The sequence below is a fragment of the Enhydra lutris genome, unplaced genomic scaffold (genome assembly GCF_002288905.1).
Source record: "Enhydra lutris kenyoni isolate GAN:26980312 unplaced genomic scaffold, ASM228890v2 scaffoldscaffold36, whole genome shotgun sequence".
In the NCBI taxonomy this organism is placed as follows: Eukaryota; Metazoa; Chordata; class Mammalia; order Carnivora; family Mustelidae; genus Enhydra; species Enhydra lutris.
This window is the reverse complement of record NW_019154120.1, coordinates 225,397-236,614: the sequence shown is the minus strand read 5'-3', so window position 1 is coordinate 236,614 and position 11,218 is coordinate 225,397. Positions and strand designations below refer to the sequence as shown.

At 61.6% G+C, this 11,218-nt stretch overlaps 1 protein-coding gene across 3 annotated transcripts in view; it reads left to right on the top strand.

The window, feature by feature from the left end:
• Window positions 1–1,870: 1,870 nt before the first annotated feature.
• Window positions 1,871–11,218, top strand: part of LOC111154299 (ribosome binding factor A) — a 35,444-nt gene continuing 26,096 nt past the window's right edge. Inside the window, exons 1-2 of one of the 3 annotated variants that reach the window (XM_022513804.1) lie at window positions 1,871–2,328; window positions 3,719–3,895. Coding sequence is in view for 2 of the 3 variants with exons in the window: in XM_022513806.1 (XP_022369514.1) it covers window positions 10,232–10,392 (161 nt within the window). In the remaining variant the exon portion in view is untranslated. Of the gene's footprint in view, window positions 2,329–3,718; window positions 3,896–9,979; window positions 10,393–11,218 lie in introns of those variants that run through there. The other 2 variants (XM_022513806.1, XM_022513805.1) reach the window with 2 other exon arrangements.

The following is an 11,218-nucleotide window of genomic DNA, read 5'->3' as shown; positions in this document are numbered from 1 at the left end:
CGCGTGCCGGACGCTGCGTGCGCGCCGACGTGAGCGTGCGCGTGTCCGCCGACGTGGGGGCGGGCGCCCGGCGCCGGGAGGCGCGCGACACCCGAGGCCCCGGGCTCCAGGCGGCGCGCGTGCGGTAGGTGGTCTGGGGGCGAACCCCGCGGGCTCGCGTTTCGGAGGCGCCGCGGTGGGCAGGAGGGGCCCGGCTTTACCCGACCTGTCGTCAGTCCCAGGCAGGCCCCGTCGGACAGACCCAGCCTCAGCGCGGCGCCACGGTGCCCCGGGGGGTGCGGAGGGTGCAGCTGGCTGGGCGGACCAAGGAGGTGGGGTTCGCGTCCGAACTGACAGGATCCCTGGGACGGGGGTGGGGACTGGACAGAGGGGACCCCTGGGACGGGGGTGGGGACCTCCTTGGTCCGCCCAGGCAGCTGCCCCCTCCGCACCCCCGGGGCACCGTGGCGCCGCGGTGAGGCTGACGGGGCCTGCCTGGGACTGACGACAGGTCGGGTAAAGCCCCTCGTGACCACCGCGCCGACCCCTGGGGAGAGGCTGGAGGTGGACTCAGCCAGCGAAGCCTCCATAAAACCCCAAGAGGTCGGCTTTTGGGTCCTTTCTGGAGACCTTCCACGCTTAGGGAGCCAGAACTCTTCCTCGGGGAGCCGGCCCCAAGCTCCACGGGGACAGAAACTCGGTTGTCGGCGTCTCAGTCTCGCCGTGCGCTGTCACAGCCCCTGAGGACCTGGGAAGCAGGAGGCCGTGTCTCTGAGTTCTGTGCGCCGCTCTCGCGAGTTCCGAGAACCGGCGGAGGAGCTGGTTGGAAACTGCCGGCCGGAAGCCCAGGGAGCGGCCTGGGGCCTGTGCGGGGCGTCGGAGGTGGGGGTGGGGCAGCCGTGGAGGACTGAGCCCTCGGCGGGAGCTGATGCTGTCTTTGGGCAGGGAGTGTCACAACTGAGTTGAACCCTTGGACACTCAGACACTCAGCTGGTACCCTGAGGACGGCGTGGAATTGAGGGCGGGCTGGGGGGCACCATGTTGGGAACTGGGCGCTCAGAACCCGAAAAGGGCTGTCGAGGAGCACTGATTGTTCTGTTGAAGACGCGCTGGTCGCAGATGTGCGCTTGTCTTCCGGCAGGCCGTGGCGGGTCAGGACGTGCCTGGCCTGTCCCTCTGCACTGGAAGGGCCCTACGGTGTATGTGAAGATTGTGCTGGACATCTGCAGAAACACTGTAATCTCATTACTGGGCAAGAATTTTTGGAAAATGAAATGCAGTTTGGCCCAAAGATCCAAGTTGTGTATATCTGGGGTGGAAGTGCGCGGAGTAGGTCTGGATCCCCTGGACCTGAAGCTCGCGGCCAGCTTTGGTGTGAAGGTGGCCGACGCACCACTGGCCGTGTCCAGCCCCACGGCCGACATGGGGATGGCCTTACTGCTGGGGGCAGCTCGCAGAGTCGCAGCAGGGAAACGGCCACTGGAGTTGCTGGTTTTCCAAGGAGTGCACGTGACAGACACGTAATACCGGGCGCAATGACGTGCTCCTGTCTTCAAACTGCAAGTCTGCGCGGGGCCTGACTTCTTCACACCGAACTCAGGGCTTTGTTGCACTTGGGAACTGGAGCCACTCTCGGCAGCCCACCCAGGGCTCGAGCCCAGCTGCCAGCACCTGGCACGGGCAGTCTGTCCAACAGCCACCATGTCCGCCCCCCACAAGCTTCCACGCGTTCCCTTGACGGCTGAAGTAATTTCAGCATCTCTGTGGAAATGCCCTTGGGGTCATTCCTTGGTCCGTCAGCATGCTGCCCTGGGGTGAAGGCCTCCAAGTGAGAAGGCAGCACCGGGCCTCTGCACCCCCTGGCCATCTCTGGGAGGGTGCCCCATCCTCCTGGTGAGCTTGGGTGTGACGGCGCTTGAGGAAAGAGGAAGTGAGAACCAGGCTCTTTGTGTGCACACACGTGCCGACACCGACACATTTCTACCAGGAGACCTTCCGTAACGTAAAAGAAGTTGGTGTTTTAAAGCTCAATACCAGGACGCTCCGGTGCTGTTAGGAGGAAACTTCCATCTGTCCCTCCCTTCAGCCTAGTGGAAGCCTTCGTCTGTGGTGTGGGAAGGTGGCTTTCTGTGCGTGGTGACGTCCCCACTGCTCACTCTGTCCCCTGTGTATTTTAGGTCCCATGTTGGCCAGTGCGCCAGATACAGAGACATTTTCTACAAACTGGATGGGTCAGGAGGTGACCGGGGCCACTCTGGGAATCGTCAGCGTGGGCAGCAGTGGCTGTAAGATGACTCAGAGAGCCAGAGCGTTCGACACGAGGATTCTCTACCACAACAGGAGATGCAGGTAAACATTCAGAAAGTGGACCTGAAATTAACATACCATCCCTGCCTTCCGTATGGCTTGGATATAGGATCCCCCCATAAGTCACAAGACTCCCCTGCTCTTTCTCTCCAAAAAATAAGAATGATGGTCGAGAAAGCGGCTGTGCTTACCTGGGAATGTGGCTGAGACCTTTTTTGTTTTTTTTTAATTGAAAACATCAGAAAAGAGGCTTTAATTTCTGAAGTGAAAGGGAGAAGCTGTCCATAGCACTGGGCAACTTGCCTGATCCCTTTAATACGGAAGGTTGTGTCGGCCCTCCGTGACGTGCGCGGGCTCCTTCCTCGGTCGATGCCCGGGCTTACAATTGCCTCCACACAGCGGCAGACCTGCTTGTTCTCTCTCACTTCTTCAATGCCGCTGGCTCCGGCCCTGTCCTTTGTCCTTTCTCACCTGAAATACATATTCTATGGGGCTTCTCACTGCTACTCTTTAACCTCCGGCCCCCCTTGCAAACCAGCCAGATGATGGACGTTGTTTACAACCTTTCAGTGGCCTCCCACTGCCTGTGGACCACATTCCCAGCTGGTGAGAAAGTCGTGGAGGCCTGGTGAGCTGGGAGATGGTGTGTCCAGCCAGCGTTTGCACCACAGACAGTGAAGAGACTTCAGGGCGATGAACACAGGCACACAGAGAGACGCCAGGGATCTTATGTGATGGAGTGTGTGATGTGGGCATGGTATCCATCCTTCCTCGGGGCTGTCCCTTGACCCAAACACGTTAGGGGAGAATTTGGGTAATTTGGAATTCTGTGTTTGTAGCGCCGTGGCAGCTGCCTGGGAACCTATAACCTCTGGGCCTTGGAATCCCTCTGAACAGCCAGCTGTTTGGGGACCAGAGCAGGGTTAGGACTGAACCAAAGCAAAACACAAAGGTTCCCTCTATCAAACCCCGGGGGCCTTGCTCCCTGTGTGAGAAGCAGCATTCTCAGGCACCCTCCAGTTCTGTTGGTATGTTTTCTGGGAAACCCAGATGCGTTTGCCCACATGGGGGTGCTCTGTGGTCCCAGAAGCAGGTGCCTGTGCTCTAACTTGGACTGGGACCTACTTCCCTTCATTGATGTCCTGTCGTCACCGAGCGTATGTCTGATGGACCATCGGACTTGTACCAGGCTCTGGGGGCTCAAGGGACAAGCAGCTCCTGGCCTCGGGGAGCCCCAGTGTGGTATGAAATTCCACAGGCCCCGCGGCCTGCCCCCAGAGAACCCGGACATGCCCACAGGGTATGGATCCCATGGATCCTGGACCCAGCAGCGACAGGTTGCATCCTTGGCTCCCTCAGAAACTCCTTCCTGGGGCGACGTGATGAATTTCTGATTAGAGAACGTGGTTTTTCTTCCTTGTTCCCTTCATAGGAAATTAGAGGAGGAGGGAGCTGTTGGTGCCACTTATCGAGAGTCTGGATGACCTGCTTCGGCGATTGGACTCCATGCTGTTGGCTATGAGCCTGACGTCCCAGACCCAGAGGCTGGTTGGGAAGAGGGAGCTGAGTCTGATGAAGCCCACGGCCATTGTCATCAGCGTGGGCAAAGGTACAGGTCTCTGCTGAGCGCGGGCCGCGGGGCTGGACGGTCATGTGGGAAGAAACACCCTGGCCGTCAGCACCTCTGATCTGCTTTCCACCTGATGGCCACGGTGTACGAAAGTCCACGTACACTGTGGGGGCGGAGGGGGTTCTAATGCGAGGGAGTCTCCCTCCTGTTCGGAGGTGTTTCTGATTTTTGTTTCCACGTCATTTTGAACCTCGAATTAGTAACAAGAGGATGAGAATGATACAGTCATGGCTTTCACAGCCCGCTTTTTTAGGGTTCCCGGACGCAGTTCCTGCGTGGGGTAGAGAGAGAGAGATTCCCGCATGTTCAAGGCCTCGGGGGAGAGGCATTACAGTTTGGTTTTCCAGGTGTAATTAAGCAGGATTTATGGAGATGAATTTTCTAAGCCTTCACTTTAAAAAATAAGTAACAGTTTGGTTTTTGACATTTACGTAGCGCTTTGTGCTTCCATACAAGATGTGGTTGCGTGTGCTGCAGGTTGTTAGGTGTGTGTTTATAAAGAACCGAGGATCCGTGCTGCTGTCAGACATGCAAGCCAGGCACCTCTGTGGGGCTCGGGGCCAGAAGACACGTGACACCTAGGGCTACCAAGAGCCACCACACCTCATCCGTAAAATGAGGAGAACAGTGTTTGCCACCTGAGATTGAAATTTCTAAGAAATACGTATTTGGTCATTCAGTTGTGGTCTTCATCCACAGTTCCTGGCTCTCTGCTCCCCAAACCCTCCAAACTTCCCAAGTGTTGAGACTGACAAAGGTGTCTTTTGCTAATGAAGGTGACTTTTGGAACTCCGTCACTCAAGGGCGGGGGCTGCTGCTACCAAGAGATCCAACCATGTGATCAGAGGGACCCCACGCCTGACCTCTGGGGAGGGGAAAGGGCCTGGGCATTCAGTCAGCCAGTGGCCAATGATTTAATCCATCATGGCCATGCAAAGAAGCCTCCATAAAAACCCAAAAGGACTGGGTTTGGAAGCTTCTGGGCTGGCAAACTCTCGGAGACTGGGATGAGCGGCTGTCAGGAGAGGGCATGGAAACGCCACACCCTTTCCCGCGGACCTGTCCCTGGGCACCTCTCCATCTGGCTGCTGACTCTCACCCTTTAACCAGCAGGTCACCGTGAGCCCTTCCTGCGTTCTGTGAGCCGCTGCAGCAGATTCAGGAGGAGGTCACTGGAATAGCCACTCTGCAGCTGGTCGGTCAGAAGCCCGAGTCCCAGCCGGGGACTTCCGAAGAGTGTCTGAATTCGGGGGCAGGAGGGCGTCTTACAGGACTGAGTCCTTAACCTGTGGGATCGGATGCTCTGTCCAAGGTAGACAGTGTCAGAACTGAGTTGAATTCTCCGACACCCTGCTGGTATCCCGAGGACTGCTTAGCCTTGAACATGTGGGAATCTCTCTCTCTCTACCCCACGCAGGAACTGGGTCCGGGAACCCTAAAAGAGCTGGTGCCGGAAGATGAGAAGACCGCATGGGGCTGAGCTAATATGCTTGAGGGTTCAATGAAAATTCAGACCCTCTAGGCGAACAGGAAGGACCAGCTTCCGCAACGTCAGAGGCTGGTGAATGTGCTCAAGATGCTGGGAAAACAGCCCAGAAAAGGGTGTGGGACGCGGCTTCTCCAGCCGCAGCCCCCGCACACCAGGGACGCTCTGTGTCCTGACCCTCGGGCCTGCCCCGACGGTCAGGCGTCAGGAGGCCACTCGTCAGGCTCCTTGCTGGTCTCTGCCTCGAGGAAAGGTTTTCTTCTCAGCTTCTGCCCTTCTGAATTTGAAATGACAGTTGTGGATTGTGGTGGCTTCGTTTTTAAAGTGTGTTTGCGGCAGCCTGGGGCTGGGTCCCTGACCTGGGGAGGCGCTGTGTAGCGTGAGACCAGCCCGGACCTGAGGATAGACGAACCTGGGTTGATCGGTTAGGAGCTGTGTGGCCTGGCGTCAGGCCTCAGTTCCTCCCGTGTGAGACGCACAGGCTTTGCCAGCTTCTTGGAGGGTTCAGCGGGCGAGCTGTGCGCGGGGCGAGCTGTGCGCGGGGCGAGCTGTGCGCGGGGCTCAGCGCTCCGCCTGGCCCGGGCCGGCTCCGCAAGTCTGGTGAGGAACCAGCAGAATGAAGCTCCTGGTCAGCCGCTGGCATGATCGAGACGGGCCTGCAGTAGCAGCGACGGTGACCACAGCGTCCCTCCCGGGTCCTGCCCGACCGTAGTGATGCAGAGGCTTCGTCCCGTTAACTCAGGTCTGTCGGTGCATCAGGACGCGCTGGTGGAAGCTCTCCAGACCGGGGCCATCAAAGCGGTGGCGCTGGACGCGGCGCGCTGCAGCCCCTGCCCCGCGAGCGAGCCGGGCAGGACGGCCGTCTCTCCCGAGGCTCCGCACAGTCACTGCTCTCCGCCCCTGGCAGCCGTTAAGCCACAGAGCGGGGGGTCTGGGCCGTGCAGGGGCCCGGGCAGGCCTCCGCCAGCCGGTCGGGTTCTGCAAAAGGCGGGACGTCTGCGTGGGGGGGCTCCGGGCTCTCGGGCGGCGGCCCCTGTGGGGGGCGGGCCGGCCTGGCTCCTGTCCAGCCAGCGCACCCTCGCCTTACCCGGTGGCCCTGGTTTGCCTCCCGGAGCCTCAGAGCCGCCGCCCCCGCTCCGTGCGTCTGAGCTTGTCTCAGGTCCTTCCGTCGCAGCCCAGACGGCCGCGTTTCCGGCGCCTGCCCCGCCCCGCTCCCGGCGCTCCGGTCCGGGAGGTCCTCTGAGGACGTGCCCCAGGACCCGCGCACGGCCGTGTTGTGGTCTGAGCCCGCGAGCGCGTTCCGCGGCCCGCGCTGCTGGCAGGCCCGTTCGCGCGCAGCGTGTTAGGTTTTTAGTCAGCAAAAATCGAAATTGTTCCCTCAATTGTCTTTTATGCGTGGAATTTTACATTTATTTCTGCCCAATTTGCTTCTGTGTCTTAAGGACATTTTATTTTTATTTAAGGATTTTAGTTATTTGTCAGAGAGAGCGCGCGAGAGCACGCACAAGCGAGGGGTGGGCAGGGGGGGAAGCAGGCTCCCCGCTGAGCAGGGAGCCCGACGCGGGGCTCGATCCCAGGACCCCAGGACTGTGACCGGAGCTGCAGGCAGACCCTTGACCGACTGAGTCACACGGGCGCCCTGTTTATTTTTTCAGGGAGAGAGAGGGAGCATCACGTACACACAGGCCCCACCGACGGAGCCACGCAGGCGCTCATGTTTCTGTGTGTGACCCATCGATCCAGGGACTGGGGTCTTCGTCACATCGTTTATCTTGAATCTTGGTGTCGTTCATTAAGGTGACGGTTCCCAGGTTTGATTCCTCCAGCTTTGTGTCTAGTAAGCAAATTACTGTCCATCGGAAGTCTGACATTACAACCAAATTTAATACCTAACTTTACCAAGACTGACCACAGAACTTACATTTCTGAAAAAAAAGTTTATTTAGCATACTTTCTCAGAATGTGGTCTGGAGACCCTCTGAGGGGTCTGTACAGTCACCGTTACCTTCACTGAACGTATGTGCTACCTCCTCACGGATGGTTCAGTGCACCTGCGGGCAGCGTCCCCGACAACTAACGCAATGCGTGTTGCTGTACTAATACTTCTTTGATCTCCAATACAATAAATGTTGACAGATAAAACCCATAAAAACAATGTTTTTTGTGGTTCTCAGTTTTAAGAGTGTAAAGAAGGGTGCCTGGGTGGCTCAGTCAGTTAAGCATCTGCCTCCTGGGATCGGGCCCCAGTGGGGCTCCCTGCTCAGTGGGGAGTCTGCTTCTCCCTCTTCCCCTTACTTGCTCTCTCCCAAATAAACAAATAAATAAAATCTTAAAAAACTTAAAGAAGTGTGTAAAGAAGTCCTGGGGTACATGGCTGGCTCAGTTGGTAGTATGCGCAATTCTTGACCTCAGGGTTTTGAGTTCAGGCCCCACACTGGGCATGCAGACTACTTAAAAAAAAAAAAAAGAAAAAGAAAATTCAACAAAAAAAAGATTGACCTAAGAGTGTACCTGAGACCAAATGTTTGAGAACCGCTAGTGTAGAACAGAAGAGTGTCAGTATCCCGTAAGAAGCACGAGCATTTTAGACGTTGTCAACTCACTCAGAAACCTAGAAGCTTGGGGCTCACCTGCTGCGGGTAAGCTTTTTTGGTGGCTTCACTAACAAGTCACAGGGCAAGTCCAGGCATCTACCCCAAAGGTCGTCAGTGTCATCCTGTTACCTCAGTCCCAACAACGCTGCTGTTGCAGTGTTGTGCTGGTGCGGTTCAGGTTCGTCTGGCCTGGACACCAAATTCTGTGCGCGGGCTGTCGCAGGACTCCGCTGCTTCTGAGTCTGAGTCGTGGGATCACCTCCTGCTGAGACCGGTGTCCTGCTAGTGCTGCTGGATGGTAGGGCCCACCTCCCCACTGGCAGGGCAGGAGCGCTCTTCTGAATAGTTCTCACCCTTGCTGAGGGTGTTACAGGCTCTGCCTCACTTGGGTCAGGCCTGGGGGCAAGGACAGTCATGGCGCATTGACATAAATTACAAGTGTCCCCAGAGAATTTCTGCAGGTTTGGGGTCCCTAAGATTCCTAGAGGATGGAGGCTGACTGCGGCGTGTGGACTTTGGCCTTTGTATTCAAACAGTCAAGAGGTGGGGTGCCTGGGGGGGCTCAGTGGTTAAAGCCTCTGCCTTCGCTCAGGTCATGGTCCCAGGGTCCCGGGATCGAACCCCACATCGGGCTCTCTGCTCAGCGGGGAGCCTGCTTCCCCCTCCCTCTGCCTGCCTCCCTTCCTACTTGTGACCTCTCCCTCTCTGTCAAATACATAAAATTTTTAAAAATCTTAAAAAAAAGTCAAGAGGCTCTGCTGGGTCAGGTTGCTGCCCTCTCCTCGTGCTGGTGGCTAGGGTCAGCGTCCGTGTTTGAGACCCCCTGCTGCCCTTCGAACACTTCCTTCTTTCTCTGGGCTGAGTTCCCTCCTCTCCCTTCTCCGAGGTCTGATTCCAGGAACACCGCTACTCGCCACAGGGAGCCCGGCCCGTGCTGCGGGGACGAGCACTTGCGTCACGGAACCCCAAGGGCCTCTTCTGCTGGCCGGGCCGGTGTCGTGGGAGCCGCCCCGTGGCGAGCTGTTGTGTGCTGAGAGCCCGGGTGTGGCCGGGACGCTCGGGCCGCGCCCCCACGTACTGGGGTCGGAGGAGGGGCGGTGCCCTGAGACCACCACAGCCTCCCGTCCGACCGGAACGTGGAGTCGAGACACCCGGGAACCAGGGACGCGCCCTTCGGTGAAGTCGCGCCCCGAGGGCCGCGCGTGGGCGCCGAGAGCGTCCCCGTGGCCCTCCCGGGCCCGCCGAAGCTCTACGGGGCTGGTCAGTGCGCGGTCGGCTCAGATGGGGAGAATTTTTTTTGCGCCATTCCTTTGCGCCATTACTGGAGCCGGCCCGCAGCCCGGTTAGGTTTTCTTTAGGCAGCGGGGGCCCGGCGGGCTCGGTCGGAAGCTGTCGGGGCCGTCGGGGGTCACGGAAAGGGACGGTAACGCCGGCCGCCGCGGGAGCGCGGGTCACGGAAGCGGACGGGAGCGCGGTCCGCCGAGAGCTTGCTCCGCGCGCCGTTCGCTCCCGCGGCGGCCTCCGGGCGGCTCCGAGGGGTCGCCCCGCAGAGCCGGCGGCCGGCGTCCCGTCCCCACGCCCGCCGCTGGGTGAACCCCGGGCTGGTCCGCACCTCCCGGGGCCGCCTTCCCTCCTGCCGCGGGCGCCAGCGTCCCTGACCCTCCGACCCGCCGGCGCCAGCGTCCGCGCGTCACGTTCGCGCCGGACCTGCGGCCCCGGGGGTGCGGGCTGCAGCGGCGCGGGGCGTCGAGCCGGGTGGGGCCCCGCAGTCCCGGGGCCGCCTCCCTCCGGCGCGCACGGGCGGCTGCTGAGGCTCCGGGAGCCCTGGCTCTCCCTCCCCTCCCCTCCCCGCCCTCTGCATCCGCAGCCGCCCTGCCCCGCCCCGCGCGTCGGACGGACGCGCCGTAGCTCCCACCGCCCTCCCGGCCTGCAGGCCCCGCCCCCCGACGTCGCCCCGCGCGCCCCGGCCTCTAGACCCCGCCCCGTCCTGTGCGCACCTCGCGTGAGGGGTCGTCGCCCCGCCCCGACGTCGCTGCGTACGCGGGTCGCCCGGCGCCGGATGACCCCGCGCGCCGCATTCACTTCCCGCCGCGTGCTTCCGCCTGGTCCCACAGCCCCGCCCCGCGTCGCCCCGCGTCGCCTCGCGTCGCCTCGCGTCGCCCCGCGTCGCCTCGCGTCGCCCCGCGTCGCCCCGCGTCGCCTCACGTTGCCCTTGCCGGCCCTGCCGCCGCAGCCATGTGGGCGGTAACGCCCCGCCGGTGCGGGCTTCGCGAGGGGCTCCGGGCGTTCCTCCGCGGTGGCCACGTGGATCTCCCTCCGGGCGGGGCGCGGGCCCTGCGTGGCTCGACGGTCTCCTGCGGCAAGAACCTACTCAAGAAATTCGCTTCGAAAACCAAGTAATGCGCACCGCGCGCGGGGACGCTGGGGGTGGGGGCGGTGCCCTTGTGGCGGAGGGCGACTAACTTCAGGTTGGGGGGCAGGACGCAGCTGCGGGGGATTTGTCCACTGTGGAGGGGGACGCTCCGCGGGGCGGGGCGGGGCGGGGTCCGCGGGGCGGGGGCTGGGTTCCCGGGGGGAACAGGTTCGCGGGGCGGGGGCGGGGCTCACGGGGGGCGGGCTTGGGCGGCGGGGGCGGGGTTCCCGCGGTAAGGGGCGGGGTCCAGGGGCGGGGACGGGGTTCCCGGTGGGGGGAGCAGGTCCGCGGAGCGGGGGCGGGGCGGGATTCACCGGGGGCGGGTCCGCGGGGGCGGGGTCTGTGCGGCCCCGCCGGAGCCCTGTCGCGGCGTCGGGTCGGCAGCACGTCGGCAGCCCCGCTCCTGCTCGTTGGGTCGCGGTGGCTGAAGAGCTGCCAGTAATGGCGCTCGTCGCTGTTTGACGCGGGTCCGGTTTCCCGCCCGCCTGCTTCCCGAGAGCAGTTCTCGCGGGGGGCGGGGGCTCGTCGTAGGGGAGCCCGGGAGCGGCTCTGTGCGCCGGAGCGCCTGGCGCGGGCTCGGGGATCCCAAGGGAGAGGGTCCCTGCGCTGCCGTCTGCGGCCTCTCCCGCCGCAGACCGGTTTTCCGAGACGGCTTCCCGGTGGCCGCGGCGGCGGGGGGAGCAGCGTCCCGGGGCCCCGCGCCCGCTCTGTGGCGGGCTGTGCGGCAGCCGGCCCCGGGGGCGAGCCGGGGTTGCACCCGCTTGGTGACTGGAGCCCTGTTCCCGCCGCAGGGCTCCTCCGGGACCGCG